The sequence below is a fragment of the Pan troglodytes genome, chromosome 7 (assembly GCF_028858775.2).
Source record: "Pan troglodytes isolate AG18354 chromosome 7, NHGRI_mPanTro3-v2.0_pri, whole genome shotgun sequence".
In the NCBI taxonomy this organism is placed as follows: domain Eukaryota; kingdom Metazoa; phylum Chordata; class Mammalia; order Primates; family Hominidae; genus Pan; species Pan troglodytes.
Genome location: NC_072405.2, coordinates 26,355,428 through 26,372,353, shown reverse-complemented (window position 1 = coordinate 26,372,353; position 16,926 = coordinate 26,355,428). Strand labels below are relative to the sequence as shown.

The 16,926-nt window shown below is 39.3% G+C and overlaps 1 protein-coding gene across 8 annotated transcripts in view; it reads left to right on the top strand.

Moving 5' to 3' along the window:
- Positions 1-14,925, top strand: part of ASAH1 (N-acylsphingosine amidohydrolase 1) — a 28,459-nt gene extending 13,534 nt beyond the window's left edge. For 7 of the 8 annotated variants that reach the window (XM_063815987.1, XM_009454848.4, XM_063815986.1 and 4 more), the window contains 12 exons: positions 90-180; positions 1,607-1,693; positions 4,114-4,192; positions 6,847-6,921; positions 8,150-8,195; positions 8,951-9,095; positions 9,634-9,688; positions 9,916-9,997; positions 11,673-11,804; positions 11,912-12,035; positions 12,484-12,540; positions 13,754-14,925. In XM_063815987.1, coding sequence (XP_063672057.1) covers positions 160-180; positions 1,607-1,693; positions 4,114-4,192; positions 6,847-6,921; positions 8,150-8,195; positions 8,951-9,095; positions 9,634-9,688; positions 9,916-9,997; positions 11,673-11,804; positions 11,912-12,035; positions 12,484-12,540; positions 13,754-13,843 — 993 coding nt within the window. In that variant the 5' untranslated portion in view covers positions 90-159 and the 3' untranslated portion in view covers positions 13,844-14,925. 8 annotated transcript variants of the gene reach the window in all.
- Positions 14,926-16,926: the final 2,001 nt, after the last annotated feature.

Below are 16,926 nucleotides of genomic sequence, written 5' to 3'. Positions count from 1 at the left end.
ATGCCTCTCATATATCCTTATAGATGTATCTAACTGACCCTCACAAAAAACCCTTTCATCATTTCAAGATGATACACCTCTCATTACAGGTACAGAGGTCCAGTTCCATGGTACACCATAAATCTTGACTTACCACCCTACAAAAGATGGCATGAATTGATGCTTGACAAGGCACCGATGGTATGCTATGATGCTTAAATCTTTTATTTCTTTATTTTTATTTTTTATTTTATTTTATTTCTTTATTTTTATTGATTGATTGATTTTTTTTTTGTTTTGAGACAGAGTCTCACTCTGTCACCCAGGCTGGAATGCAGTGGCACGATCTCAGCTCGCCGCAACCTCCGCCTCCTGGGTTCAAGCAATTCCCCTGCCTCAGCTTCCTGAGTAGCTGGAATTACAGGCACCTGCCACCATGCCGGCTAATTTTTGTATTTTTAGTAGAGACAAGATTTTGCCAAATTGTCCAAGCTGATCTCAAACTCCTGACCTCGAGTGATCCTCCCACCTCAGCCTCCCAAAGTGCTGGGATTATAGGCATGAGCCGCCATGCCCGGCCATATTTCTTATTTTATTTATTTATTTTCCCCCCACGGACCGTGGAGATTCTATATTAAATCTTTTATTTCTAACTTTATTAAATATTATTGTATTTTTAAAAGAACACTTCATGAAATTACCCACAGAATAGTTTAAAATTGTGCTTTTGATACCTTTCTGCCCTATACGTTAAGTGACAGCAGAGGAAAAGAGGTCATTCCTCTGTAGCCTTTGTTCTGTTTTGTAAACTTTACCTTTGTTTCTTTCCCTTTATGTCATCTCCCTTCATGTAAATAATTAAGAATCAAATTCACTTTAAAGATAAAATTAGACTTACTGTATTAATATATTAATCGAGGCCAGGCACGGTGGCTCATGCCTGTAATCAGTCCCAGTACTTTGGGAGGCTGAGGCAGGCGGATCACCTGAGGTCAGAAGTTCAAGACCAGCCTGACCAACATGGTGAAACCCTGTCTCTATTAAAAATACAAAAATTAGGCCAGGCACGGTGGCTCATGCCTGTAATCCCAGCACTTTGGGAGGCCGAGGAGGGTGGATCACGAGGTCAGAGTTCGAGACCAGCCTGGCCAAGATGGTGAAACCCCGTCTCTACTAAAAATACAAAAATTAGCCAGGCATGGTGGTGCATGCCTGTAGTCCCAGCTACTTGGGAGGCTGAGGCAAGAGAATCGCTTGAACCCGGGAGGCAGAGGTTGCGGTGAGCAGAGATCGTGCCATTGCACTCCAGCCTGGGCGACAAGAGCAAAACTCCGTCTTAAAAAAAAAAAATACAAAAATTAGCTGGGAATGGTGATGCACGCTTGTAATCTCAGCTACTTGGGAGGCTGAGGCAGGAGAATCGCTTGTACCTGGGAGGCGGAGATTGCAGTGAGCCGAGATGGTGCTACTGCACTGCAGCCTGGGTGACAGAGCGAGACGCTGTTTTAAAATATACATATATAAATTGTCAAATAGCACTCTCTTTTAGCTGCATATGGGTAAGCCAAAAGGTAATCTTGACAGCATTTCATTATGTCTTTTAGTAAGCATTTTATTTATTTTTCAGCTAAAGGTTATAGTGAATTCTCTGAAGAATATGATAAATACATTCGTGCCAAGTGGAAAAATTGTGCAGGTGGTGGATGAAAAATTGGTAAGAAATATTATTTCTCACAATAAATGTTAAGCGCATAGAAAATGCGCTGGTATTTATTTAAAGGCATAATTCAGCAACCTCTTCGGAGGGACTTGGGCAAATCTGCATGAATCTAGCTCACTGTCAGAACTTCAGAGGGACTTAAATTTGGGGAATTGGTAATATTAGGGTTACAGCATAGCAAATTATGGTTTCGTAAAAGGGGATGGGACTACATTACGACATTGGGCAAATAAACATATTTCATCTGGGAGTGTGGTATTTCCTTCCCTTTATGTAGTGAGTTCACTACTGAAGACTTGGTTTTTTTTTCTTAAGTATCTCAGGGACATCCAGAGATTTTTTTTTTTGTAGATATGAGCAAATGACATACTCAGCCTGGCCCCATATTCTGTAGAGTTCCTCAGTAGCTCTGACCCTGAAACTCATTTGGGCTGAGTGTTTCTGTGCAATCACCAAACCATTTCATTTTCATCTTCATCATGCAGAAGACTCCATTTCTCAGCCCCGTTTTTGTTGACGCAGAACCAATGAAACACCTAGGGCCTGGCCCCTAGAACTGTTAAAGGGATCCTCATTGCTCTTGATGGCAGATTTTGGGCATTAATGACATTTGGGGTTGGGCAGCTTTTTTTTTTTTTTTTTTTTGAGACCTCATCTCACTCTGTGGCCCAGGCTGGAGTGCACTGGCATGATCATAGCTCACAGCTGCCTTGATCTCCCAGGCTCAAGGGATCCTTCTGCCTCAGCCTCCTGAGTAGCTGGGACTACAGTCACGTGCCGCCACACCCAGCTAATTTTCTGAATTTTTAGTAGAGACGGAGGCTTGCTGTGTCACCCAGGCTGGTCTCCCAACTCCTGGGCTCAAGCGATCTTCCCGCCTCAACCTCCCAAAGTGTTCTCCCAAAGTGTTGGGATCATAGGTGTGAACTGCCATGCCCGGCCTGGGTTGGATATTTCTTTGTCGTGGGCTTGTCTACATTTCAGGATGCCCAGCCTGGGGTGGGTGTCTCTTTTTTGTGGGGCTGTCATGTGCATGGCATAATGTTTACCAGCATCCCTGGCCCTTTCCCACTGGATGCGGGTAACACCCCCTCAGTTGTGACAACCAAAAATGTCCTTAGATGTTACCAAATCTCCCGTGGTCGAGAATCATTGCCCTAGCGGCTGAGTGCTGTGGCCACATCCTCCCTATGACACTTGTACCTGCCAAGCACCAAACCCATTATCTCTCACGTTCATGCTCTCGGAGCTTTTGTTTCAGGCTATCCTTTATGTTCATACTTACCGGACTTCCTCAAAACAAAAAATGCTGGCGGGAGCAAAAGAGGATGAGGTCCCCACGTTCCCCGTATGCCTTAATCTCCCCTCTACTCTGAATGTTATCAGGGAGGGCAACATTGCAGAGAGTTTTTGTGCCACGCCGTGGAATCGGACAATACTGGGTTTTAAGGCTGGATCAGTCACATACTAGCCTTGTGTCCTAGGGAAAGTTTCTTAACCTATGAAACTTCAGTTTTCTCATCAGGGAGAATAATAATTACTAATGTATATTTCATATGGTGGTTGTAAGGGTTAAATGACATACTGTGTATAAAGCATAGTGCTTGGATGTAATAAGTGTTTAATAAATACCCATTACGTCACATTTGTTTGTTAAATGGCTGGAACTTTCCACTTGGGGAGTACTTTGAGTTCCTAGGGGGAAAAAATATGTTTAGGTGACATTACATATAATTACCAAGTTGGTTAAAAAAATGAGATTCATGAATTTTAAGCAGATTATCTCAGCAAAAGGCCGTGAACTTAAGTTGTGATCTGGATGTTAGTAGTTGCCATTGAGAATAAATATATGATGTCCACCACTGAATTTGCTCAATGTCTCTGGTTTGCTAAAAGAATGCAGTGACTTCATCTTAGCTGAAGATCAGCCATTAACCATGACACAGGGCTATGGATAGAATAGTGCAGGTTTATCTCTGTGAGTGTGGGAAGGAAATGGTAAGAATGGTATATGCCAATGGCTAGAGGGTGAGTTCGTGCAGAGAGATAAGGAGTGCTTGTTATGATGTTTTTGTGGTGTGGGTCAGGTTAGGTCATCCAAGTGGAATTACTCTCGTTCCTGCCTTCTCCGGAGAATGATGGAAAAATAAGGCAGGAAAAACAATCTGAGAATCTGGTCTCTGTATAGGGGCCCAATATTCAGTATTACATAGAATCTTTTTATAACTACATGATGTAAAAATGCTTTAAAAAATAATTCCTATCACTTATTGTGATAGCAGTATCTAGAACAAATTATATGTCGAAGAACTAGATTTCAAAGCATGCTTTTATTATTATATTTGTTTATATTATATTGTATATATTTTATTATTATTATATTAAGTGCTTTTATTAATATATTTGTTTTCCAGCCTGGCCTACTTGGCAACTTTCCTGGCCCTTTTGAAGAGGAAATGAAGGGTATTGCCGCTGTTACTGATATACCTTTAGGTAAAGTTCACTTAGAAGCTTTAAAAAAAAAAATAGTTAAATTCTTTTACAAGTTTCCATTGAGGTGTGATATACATACAGCAAAGTGCACAGGTCTTAGATATACAGCTCAGTGAAGCTTCAGAAATGCATGCATGCATGTAGCCATGACTCAGATCAAGATACGGAAGAGCCCAGCACTCCACGATGCTCCATCATGCCCCTTTGCAGAAAATACTGCCTCCTCCAGTAAACACTATTCTGATGTCACTATAGATTAGTTTTGCCTCTTCGTGAACTTTGTATAAATAGAACTGAACAATATGAACTGTCCTGTGTGATTTCTTGTATTTCATTATGGGTGGTGTGCTATTGTATCAGCAGGGTATTTGGGTAGTTTTCAGATTTGTGATATTAACAATAAAGGAATTATAAATATTGTAGTACATTTTGGGGGGGTTCTAGGTACTCATTTTCTGGATATATACCTAGGAAGTGAACTGTTGTGTTATAGAGTAATTGTGTGTTTAGCCTTATAGATTCTGCCAAACAGTTTTCCAAAGTGATTCCAGCAGTTGACAATCAGCAGAGTATGAGAGTTTCAGTTTTCTCCTATGATAATTCTCCTCTCGATAGTGTCAGTCTTTTCTTTTTCCTTTTTTTTTTTGTTAGTGTCAATCTTTATTTGAGCCTTTTTGTTGAGTGTCACAGTATCGCATTTTAGTTTCAATTTGCATTTCCTTGATGACTAATGAGATTGAACAGTTTATTGACTTTTTTTTTTTGGTTTCTTTGTTTCTTTTGGAGAAGGGCTTGTGAAGGTCTTTTGCCCTTTTAAAAATTAGACTGAAGGAATTTTTTACATACTTTGAATATAAGCCCTTTGTCAGATATATGGATTCTGAATATCTGCTCCCAGTCTATGACTTTCATTTTTATTCTCTTACTTTTGTCTTTTGATGAACAGAAATTTTTAATTTTAGTGAAGTCTAATATCTCAGTCTTCTCTTTTATGAGTAGTGCCTTTTGTATCCATTTAAGGAATCTTGGCCTACCCCAAAGTCATATATATATGCTTATATATTTTCTTCTAGATGTTTAATGTTTACTTTTTACATTTAGGCCTATCATCTATTTTGAATTATTTTTGTATATGCTATGACTTATGGGTCAAGCTTCAGGTTTTTCTCATATGGTATATCCAGTTAGTTAAACACTATCAATTCAAAAGGCTATCCTTTCCTCAGCAAATTGCAGTGATGTGTTTGATATAAATATACAATACATATGTATATATACACACACACACACAATGTGTATCTGTATATACAATCAGGTGATTGTATATATGTTGTTTTGTTTGGGGAATTAAGTTTCATTTACATATTTGTCTTTTTGTCTTCCCTTATATCAATACTATTTCACCTCAGTTACTAAAGCTTTATAGTAAGTCTTCAAATTAGGTGGTATAATTCTTCCAACTTTGTTTTTCTCAATATTTATTTAAGTTACTGATTTCTCTGAGCAGTATCTTTTATTTTCAGGGAGAAGACCTTGCATGTCATTCGTTAAAATTATTCTTAGATATTGATGGTTTGGGAAGCTATTTTTAAAATTTCAATTTAAGCTTTATGGCATGTAACGAAAAAGATTTTCCCCACGACCCCAAAAGTTTTATCTTTAAGCTAGCAAAGCAGTAGTGTCATTATTTTAAATAGCCAACAGTACCTTCATTTGATAAGAGAGATGATTGAGAATTTGTGAAAATCAGTAGTATTTATCAACAAAAGTGGCTAGTTTTGTGTGCTGCTTCTTTAAAAAAATCATTTAAAAGATAGCATACTGGAAATATGTACTTGCTGCCTTTATGGAGAGCAAGTCTAATTCCTTTATTATGTAAAGAACTCTAGCAACTCAATACCAAATAGCTTACCAAAAATACCTTATGGATTAAGAATAACATCATATATAAGTGGTGTAAATTTATATAATTATTATAAATTATTATAAATGTATAATAAAATAACTAGAATTTCACCAAATTAGAAATTTAATGGAAATAAAATAAACATTGGATTTGGGTGAAAAAAACATGTTGAGCTTAACATGTTAATGTTAAATGGGACAGAAATACAATGTGCTGCCTACTTTTGAATTAAATGCTAAATAGCAGTATTATACATTTTGGGAAAATATTCAAAAAATAAAATACCCTAGAATGGAGTTTCTTGGCAGCTCTGTACTAATTTTAATAGTTCTTGAATCTCCTTTTTCACCTTAGAAATTTTAGTCACACTTTAAAAATCTGGGCAAAATATATGTCCAGCAAACAGCCAAGAGCCAGATGTATTAAATGATCATATTTACGCTCCCAAAAGAAAATTCAAAATGAAGCATGTTGATAATAAACATTTTGGACGTGATGTTGGAGAACAATTGCAACCTGCCCAGATGTTCAGCTCGCCCAAAGGCTGCCTCCTTGGTGACTTGTTTCATCTTGAGTCTAGAGAGACCAGGCTGGGGAAGAAAACCACCTCCAGCCAGCCGTTCCAGCACAGCCCCACTGGCCAAAGCACACACTCACACAATGAAAACACTGAAACTTTTTCTTAAAACAAATTTTTCTCCCATTGTCATGGTTCTGTATATTAACACAAAATTTTCTTTTCTCATAGGAGAGATTATTTCATTCAATATTTTTTATGAATTATTTACCATTTGTACTTCAATAGTAGCAGAAGACAAAAAAGGTAATTGTATGCTGAGGGAGGGTGGGCAGCATGAAGCACTACATACAGAAAAATCTTCTAAATGAAATTAGAACTTCTAAAATTTGGGCTTGCTATGTAAATTCTGTGTATGTTGCGTACAGCTTTTTATTTCTTGGTAAAATTTTGTGATTGTACTGAAAATTTTCCTTATTTTCAGACTACTGTACTGCCTATTAAAGTTGATTTCAGACATGCAAAAAACCTGGAAGAAATGTTTCAGGGCTAGAAACATTCTTCTCTTTCTCATAGTTTACTTCTACCCATCTACATGATTTGATAGAAGTGCTCGCAGGAGGTGCTTCCTTATCTTCGTGTATGTCATGACATCTGTCCTTTTCTTGAGGCCCAGAACACACATTCTACCATCCTTTCCCAGCCAGGCAACCCAATGGATACCAGCCTCACTTTCCCGTATTTTTCCTGACTGGTCCCCAGAGTACAAAGCACAGGACAACTTCACTAACTCACCCTGATCTTTGACCTATACTCTGGGTATAAATCTGCCTGTACCTTACCCTTGAGATGTCCTGCTCTAGGGGATGGTGCCTGAAGGGAAACATTTGATGAATCACAGTAATTGAGGCTCAGATTTCTGTGTCCTGGTAGAACCATGTGATAGTGAACCAAAACGTGACCATTGATTCCTTTTCCCATATTCTGATCTTACCTGGAAACCCGTGCTCTCAAATTTTGTGGGGTTATCTGGCAGATTGACAGTGACAACAGTCCCATCTGGTGAAGGCTTAGGATATTAGGATATTTCTTACTTCTTATTGTTTGAAGAAACAATTGTGAATATAAATTAATCAAAATTAGAGGCCAGGCACAGTGGCTTACCCCTGTAATGCCAGCACTTTGCGAGGCTGAGGCGGGCGAATCATCTGAGGTTGGGAGTTTGACACCAGACTGGCCAACATGGTAAAACCCCTTCTCTACTAAAAGAAAAATACACACACACACAAAAAAAGTAGCCAGGTGCGGTCGCACATGTCTGTAATCCCAACTACGTGGAAGGCTGAGGCACAAGAATTGCTTGAACCTGGGAGGCAGAGGTTGCAGTGAGCTGAGATCGCACCACTGCACTCCAGTCTGGCCAACAGAACGAGACTCTGTCTCAGAAATAAATTAATTAATCAAAATTAATTGTCCAGCTTTGATTTAGAATCTTAACTGCTATTACACGTCTCTTCTGTCTACCTTCAAATAGGTCATCTAATACATGGGAGAAACATGGATTTTGGAGTGTTTCTTGGGTAAGTACAGAACAAAGGGTCAGGCATGGTGGTTCACGCCTGTAATCCCAGCTTTTTGGGAGGCTGACACGGGTGGATCACGAGGTCAGGAGTTCAAGACCAGCCTGGCCAAGATGGTGAAACCCCGTCTCTACTAAAAACATAAAAATTAGCCAGGCATGGTGGTGGGCATCTGTAATCCCGGCTACTTGGGAGCCTGAGGCAGAGACTTTTTTGAACCTGCAAGGCGGAGGTTGCAGTGAGCCGAGATCGCGCCACTGCACTGCAGCTTGGGATACAGAGCCAGACTCCATCTCAAAAAAAAAAAAAAAAAAGAACACAGAACTGTTTCGTTCTGTAGGAAGAGTAGGTTGTATTATATTGATGATAAGTCCCAAGTCATACCCAAAATGTGATCATAAGTGAAGATAAATGGATTACTTGAGTGCTGAGACAAGAGGGACATGCTCTTCTATTTTATGTGTCCATCTTGACCTTTCTGAAAAAATAAGAATATTGTAATTAGCATTCTATGTTTGAATCTGAGGCTCCCTATTTATAAGCTGTGTGATATTGGGAGAGTTACCTGACTTCTCTGAACCTCAATTTTATCATTTGGAAAACACAATAAATATACCATATTGTAAAGGTCTTGTTAGGATTGATCGTGGTGACTCGGTAAATAAAGCTCCTAGTGTAATGCCTGGCCCTCATCATCATGTTGATCATTACTATCACTGTGTTTCTGAAATGTCACTGAAACATGTCTTTTATAGGTGGAACATAAATAATGATACCTGGGTCATAACTGAGCAACTAAAACCTTTAACAGTGAATTTGGACTTCCAAAGAAACAACAAAACTGTCTTCAAGGCTTCAAGCTTTGCTGGCTATGTGGGCATGTTAACAGGATTCAAACCAGTAAGGAGTCTGTTGTTACATAATTATACAGGTAGCCTTTTGTCCTATTACTGTTACGTAAAAGTTGAAATCTAAGAATATGAGGACCTAAAGGGAATATGAAGCCCCATTTCACCCCCTTGTACTTCTTGTCACTTCATAGGTATGAGATCTCGTGGTAGAGAAGAGTAGAAAGGAAACGGAGGTTTCTGAGCCTGTTCTGGGATAAAGAGCATGTGGCCGGGTGTCAAGGGCTGGGAGTCACAATCTGATTTCTAGTCCTAGGTCTTCCGCTCACTTAGGCAAGTCAGGCGTTCATTCCCTGCCCTTCAGTTTCCTGTCCAAAAAGCGTTGCCAGTGATACCCCACCTACTTATCTCACATACTAGAATAAAAAATGCTTTGAACTTTTTAAAAAGCCTTTTATGGTTTTGATTTATTTTTGCCTTCCCCATTACCAAAGCTAGGCCTTTATATCCCACTCTGAAGTACAGTGAGCGACAGGGCCTTAAAGCGCATGGTTGATGTTTCTGACTTCGTTGCTTTGTCTTTTTCTCAGGGACTGTTCAGTCTTTCACTGAATGAACGTTTCAGTATAAATGGTGGTTATCTGGGTAAGTAGAGCATTCTCAAGTGAAATGGGAATCTCAGAGGTTTTTTATGAGGAAGGCTGGACTGTGCCTTCTGGTTACAAAGTCCAACCTCTTCCGGTTCCCGACTGGTTACAAAGTCTAACCTCTTCTGGTTCCTGACTGGTTATATAGTCCAGCCTCTTCCGGGTCCTGACTGGTTACATAGTGTAACCTCTTCCGGTTCCTGACATTGTGTTCATCTCTTCCAGGTATTCTAGAATGGATTCTGGGAAAGAAAGATGCCATGTGGATAGGGTTCCTCACTAGAACAGTTCTGGAAAATAGCACAAGGTAAAGTGTTTCGTTGCTTTATATTAAATATTTATTTTAAGTTACTCATATTAAAAAATAAAAATATTTGTCAAGCTCCAGCTTAACAATCCTTTGAGGAACTATTGCAGAATTTCTTAGGTGAACCTCTGACACTCATGTGGAATTACTCATGTTTTCTTTGTGCAGATTGTGTGTTTTATAGCAAATAAATGAATTACTTAAAAAGCACTAGGGATACTGACATTATGAAAGGCACCTATGAATATTTTTGGTGTACAGAAAAAAAATGACCCACACAAAAAAGAACAGTCATACAGTAAAATCTTCATTTAAATGGTAGTACAGACCAGGCACAGTGGCTTATGCCTGTAATCCTCACACTTTGGGTGGCTGAGATAGACAGATGACTTGCACCCAGGGGTTTGAGACCAGTCTGAGCAACATGGCGAAACCCCATCTCTATAAAAAATACAAAAATTAGCCAGGCATGGTGACACGTGCCTGCCTGTAGTCCCAGCTACTCAGGAGGCTGAGGTGGGAGGATCACCTGAGCCCAAGGAGGTCGAGACTGCAGTGAGCTGGGATCAGTCCACTGCACTTCACCCTGAGTGACAGAGTGAGACTCTGTCTTAAAAAAACAAAATAAATAAATACAAAATGTACTACATATTAACCTGTAAGTTATATCTTGCCTTGGTATAGAAATCTTACAATAGCAAAACTGCCTTTCCTTCATTCAGCCAGCACTGCATCCAAATAAATGGGCATCAATCCTATTTTTAATACTTCCCAGGGAATAAGATTTAATGTTAGTAGTGTTCTTTGATAACCCACTTCAATTTTTAATAGTCCTAATTTTCAAGAAGGTTTACTTTCTGTTCTCTAAGTCCTACATACTGTAATATTATTTCCCTTTGTTCTGTTGTTGAGTGAAAGGCATGGACAGTAAGGGTGGAAGATGATCTCTTGAGGCCACTTTGTTTCTCCTTCAGATTAGAGGGGCTTCCTAAGATTCCCACTTCCCATCTCAGTGTTCACCATACAGGGTCAGGGATTGCTTTTCCCAGAGGCATTGCTCACCATCCTTTTTTAGAAAACACATTGTGGCTGGCCATGGTGGCTCATGCCTGTAATCCCAGTACTTTGGGAGGCGAAGGCAAGAGTATCGCTTGTGCCAAGGAGTTCGAGACCAGCCTGGGCAACAGAGTGAGAGCCCATCTCTAAAAATAGAAATAAATAAATAACACATTCCTTAGATACTTGTTTTTCTTTAGTTTCTACAGAGCTAAACATTTCCGTTCTAAGTCATCTAAAAATGTTTCCCACCATCATCCTCAGCAAACTAACACAGGAACAGAAAACCAAACACTGCATGTTCTCACTCATAAGTGAGAGCTGAACAAAGAGAACACATGAACACAGGGAGGGGAACATCACGCACCAGGGCCTGTCAGGGGGTGGGGTGAAAGGGGAGGGAGAGCATTAGGACAAATACCTAATGCATGTAGGGCTTGAAACTTAGATGATGGGTTGATGGGTGCAGCAAACCACCATGGCACATGTGTACCTATGTAACAAACCTGCACGTTCAGCACATGTGTCCCAGAACTTAAAGTAAAATTTAAAAATAAATGAAGTTATTTACTAAAATTAAGAAAAAGTTTCATTTTTCTTTTTAAATGTTTCTATATAGTTATGAAGAAGCCAAGAATTTATTGACCAAGACCAAGATATTGGCCCCAGCCTACTTTATCCTGGGAGGCAACCAGTCTGGGGAAGGTTGTGTGATTACACGAGACAGAAAGGAATCATTGGATGTATATGAGTAAGTAGGTTTGTTAAAGCAAAAGAAGTAGAAACAAAAGCATACACTGACATACTTTGAGTTTTAAGGCATGTAGCCTAAGAGGGAATCTCTCCTTTTGTATCTAGACTCGATGCTAAGCAGGGTAGATGGTATGTGGTACAAACAAATTATGACCGTTGGAAACATCCCTTCTTCCTTGATGATCGCAGAACGCCTGCAAAGATGTGTCTGAACCGCACCAGCCAAGAGGTACCTTTGCAGGGTCATCTTTAGAAAGAAACTGTTGCCATGAAAGATTCTCTTGGTTCTGGCATTTTTCTTTGGCCTTCAAGTAATTTATAAACGTCCTATTTTTCCTAGTATCTCTAGCCACTCTCCACTGATTTTTTTGTTTCGTTTTCTTAACTTAAAGAGCAAAATTGTGCTGTACTTTCCTTTTCTGGTTCTAATGCTGGATACCACTCTGAAGTTGAATAACAAACAGGCAAGAATTTAAAAAGGGGAAGGAGAGAGAGGAAAGTAATCCATTGAAACTGTTACCTGTGTTTCTAACAGTGACTCCCACAGAAACTCTACTGCGGGGATGGAGGGGAGGTTGATTAAAGAGTGTCTTGGTTTCTAGTGGCCCATGTGTGTAGATAAGGCTGTTGGCTTCTGTATTTAACTTACTGAACAAAACTCTTTTCTTGTGTTTTAGAATATCTCATTTGAAACCATGTATGATGTCCTGTCAACAAAACCTGTCCTCAACAAGGTATTTTAAATGTTATATGTATATTTGCCTTTTAGGGAAAGAATTTGGCCCTATGTTTTATCTTTCTCTGTTCTCTTTGATCAGTTTGAGCACGAAAGTTATGTTCAGCTGAGGACTGATTTTTTATTAAAAAATGTTTTTGTGTGGCTAAAACTGTATTTTGGAATACAAGAAAGAAATTGATCACTGAGGCTTGATAGGTCAGAATATTGTTTATAGCTTTATTTACATAGCATTTGAATTAAGGCTAGCATTTTACTCTTATTGGTATCTATTAAAAATCTCACACTATATAACTAACACCTAAATGTCAACAAAACAAAGTCTGAAGTCCATTTTCAGACAGAGCTCTGTGTCTTGGTGGGTTCGGGTTTCCCTTAAACTTTACTACATCTGTTTATCTTTTCCCTACGCTATAGTTTTAAAAAACTGCAAAAAGTTTCCTATCATCCCACCACTCGCTAACAATCATTCCCTGAACGTTCTGAATATGCCCCCCTAATTATCCCATTTGTTCCTTCTTTTCTTGGTCCTTCTCCACAGCTCTCCCTAAAGTAAACATGCCGCCTTTACCCTGCCAGGACAAATCCCTCCGGCCTTTAGCATCCAGGTCTCCCTGGTTCTCACAGGAAGCCTGCCTTCAGTTCACGGGCCCTGCCATACTTGCGTTTTGCCTATACCATCTTTGAGCAAGTCACAATCTCGTGACTTGTGTTTGGGTGTGTGCCTTGTGATCTGGGTGCCTGCAGTTTCCCCCGCTGTATTGGAAATGCTTTAAGGATAGGGATAGCCAAAGCTCCACGGTTTTTACTCCATAGGACACCGGCAGGTCTCCCAGGACTGCCAGCTGTGCGTCAAGGAGGGTTAAGGCAGACTTAAAGCATTGGGGGTGGAGCAATGTGCTGTCAGGAATAAGCTCCTATAAGGAGCTGGAGATTCTTTCCTGAGCCTGTTTATATTCATTACCTGAAACAGTGATCCTGTTGAAGTTGTTTGCTTTAGTTATTTGGTGAGACTTTAGCTAATTTTATATGATTATACTATATTAATATAAATATATACATTATATAGCATGCTTTGCATATATTAACAGTTATATTGTTTAATATTAAAGAACTTCTAAAGCAAATTCTACAAGTATAGAAATGCTAATATATATCAGAACATCTCTGAAGTGAAAACGTCCTTAAAGTAAAAATAACTTTTCTTTCAGCTGACCGTATACACAACCTTGATAGATGTTACCAAAGGTCAATTCGAAACTTACCTGCGGGACTGCCCTGACCCTTGTATAGGTTGGTGAGCACACGTCTGGCCTACAGAATGCGGCCTCTGAGACATGAAGACACCATCTCCATGTGACCGAACACTGCAGCTGTCTGACCTTCCAAAGACTAAGACTCGCGGCAGGTTCTCTTTGAGTCAAAAGCTTGTCTTCGTCCATCTGTTGACAAATGACAGACCTTTTTTTTTTCCCCCTATCAGTTGATTTTTCTTATTTACAGATAACTTCTTTAGGGGAAGTAAAACAGTCATCTAGAATTCATTGAGTTTTGTTTCACTTTGACATTTGGGGATCTGGTGGGCAGTCGAACCATGGTGAACTCCACCTCCGTGGAATAAATGGAGATTCAGCGTGGGTGTTGAATCCAGCACGTCTGTATGAGTAACGGGACAGTAAACACTCCACATTCTTCAGTTTTTCACTTCTACCTACATATTTGTATGTTTTTCTGTATAACAGCCTTTTCCTTCTGGTTCTAACTGCTCTTAAAATTAATATATCATTATCTTTGCTGTTATTGACAGTGATATAATTTTATTACATATGATTAGAGGGATGAGACAGACATTCACCTGTATATTTCTTTTAATGGGCACAAAATGGGCCCTTGCCTCTAAATAGCACGTTTTGGGGTTCAAGAAGTAATCAGTATGCAAAGCAATCTTTTATACAATAATTGAAGTGTTCCCTTTTTCATAATTACTCTACTTCCCAGTAACCCTAAGGAAGTTGCTAACTTAAAAAACCGCATCCCAGGTTCTGTTAATTTAGTAAATAAACAAGTCAAAGACTTGTGGAAAATAGGAAGTGAACCCATATTTTAAATTCTCATAAGTAGCATTCATGTAATAAACAGGTTTTTAGTTTGTTCTTCAGATTGATAGATAGTTTTAAAGAAATTTTAGTAGTTACTAAAATTATGTTACTTTATTTTTCAGAAATCAAACTGCTTATGAAAAGTACTAATAGAACTTGTTAACCTTTCTAACCTTCACGATTAACTGTGAAATGTACGTCATTTGTGCAAGACCGTTTGTCCACTTCATTTTGTATAATCACAGTTGTGTTCCTGACACTCAATAAACAGTCATTGGAAAGAGTGCCAGTCAGCAGTCATGCACGCTGATTGGGTGTGTACATCTGTGTTGGTTTGGAGGAGGGGGGTTATTATCAAGAAATACAAGCTGAACATCGTATCTGAATTAAATAACAAGGGTTATGTAAGTGGGTTATTAAATATGACTAAACGGTCACAATCTTACTCTTACATGACTGATACCACCTCTTAACCAGATACTATCAACCCAATTTGCAGGTGTTTAAAGGCAGTTTTTCCCCCAGATAGATGGTGCTTCCACAAAACTTTAGTGATTCCAAGATTACTTTAGTGAAATGAGGAATTATAAGAGGATTTACATTAAAATAGGATTTAATTAATGAAAAAAAAACTTTACTCAGATTTTCTACCTCTTATAAAAATGAAGTCAGGTCAATTTGATGTATTTTTTTGTTAATGTAATAACCTTTGATATGCCTGATAGTAAAGAGGTGAGATGCTAATTGTTTCAGACCGATTTCTCCAGAGTAAATCAAAGTTTACAAGAAATAACAGGTATTAAGATTTTAGGAAGTAACTGTTTAGTGGTAAAGCAGTTTTAAAATAGGATATACAGGATGAGCCTGTTTATATAACACTTTATATATGTACTTATGCATAACTAGATACACATCTAGAATATCAAAAGATGACTGGGAGGATATTAACCAAAATGCTGACTGTAGTTCCTACTGGATAATGGCAAGTGCTATTTTAATTTTGAGAGGACAAAACTTAGTAGCCATTGGACATTAATGAGACTCTATTTTTAGAAATACTATAAAAAAATAAGGTCCAGGTTGGATCCAAACCATGGGCTACGTCTAATTTCCCTGCCAAGTTTTCGGGAGTTTGATTGTGAATGGAAGGCTGAATCCTACCTGTATTCCTTCACACATCGAGCTCCTCAGTCACTCATCTTAATTAGAGCTCCTGCTTATCCATTTATGTACCAGGCCTTGTGATTGATAAGGTGCTTGACCTAGATTACCTCCTCAGCAAACCCCGGTATCACTTGTAATCACACTTGCCAGCCATGGAAGTAACTTGCTGAAAGTTGCATTAACAGAAGGGCTTAGAGCCAGGGTTTCAGCCAGGTCTGTCCAACTCCTGTGCTCTTATGACACCCGAATTCTTAACTTTACAAGTAGGATTGAGAAACAGCTCTGTCCTATGAGACCCACACTTCTGCTGCCATGGACCAGGCCACCCTGCTGAGCCTGGACACCACTGTGTCACTGCCTTCTACTTGTTCTGTGTCAATTATTAATGTTCCCATAGGGATCAGAAACCCTTTGGTGTTAGGAGGTGACAGGTCACCTGTTTTTGACTACCCTGAGTCTGAATCGTGCTCAGCTTGTGGGGAATGCGTTAAGAGCTCCTCAGTCTTTCTGTGGCTGTGACTGAGGAGTACGTGAAAAATATGAATAGTTCAGAAATTTATAAAAAGTCACTATAAAACCTCACACAATCATTATTGAAGTTAGTCTCACAAAGTGAAGGATAGTTTTTGTTCATTGGTGACAATTTACAAAATACTTGCCAGCTTAGCCTCACATATGACAGATGTGGCCAGCAGGCTCCAGACCACACCGAGCTGCATGCTGGCCCCGTCTACAAGCCTGGGGAAGTGTGGCTGGGCTCCTCAACCTTCACAGCTTGTGGAGGTTGCTCAGCTCACATGAAAATCAGTCCTCTCTTTTTCCCTAGGGCACTCCGTACCTCTTATGTTGATAAAGTGGGTTTCCCAGCCAGGTGGCACAGGGGATGCTAGACTGGTGTGTGTTGGGCAATTCTCTGTGGCAGTTCTGGACATCTTCAAGGATGCTTGTCTAGGCAGAGGACAGATTTGTTTCCTGACTACGGTAATAAAGATCATCATCTACCTGTAGGGCAAAGGTTGGATGAGATGATTGGACAAGCAGCCTGTCTTATAACTCGAGGGGTTTCCTGAGCTTGGGGTTCCTCAGCTGTGATACAGATGATACATCATAAATTGGGTTGT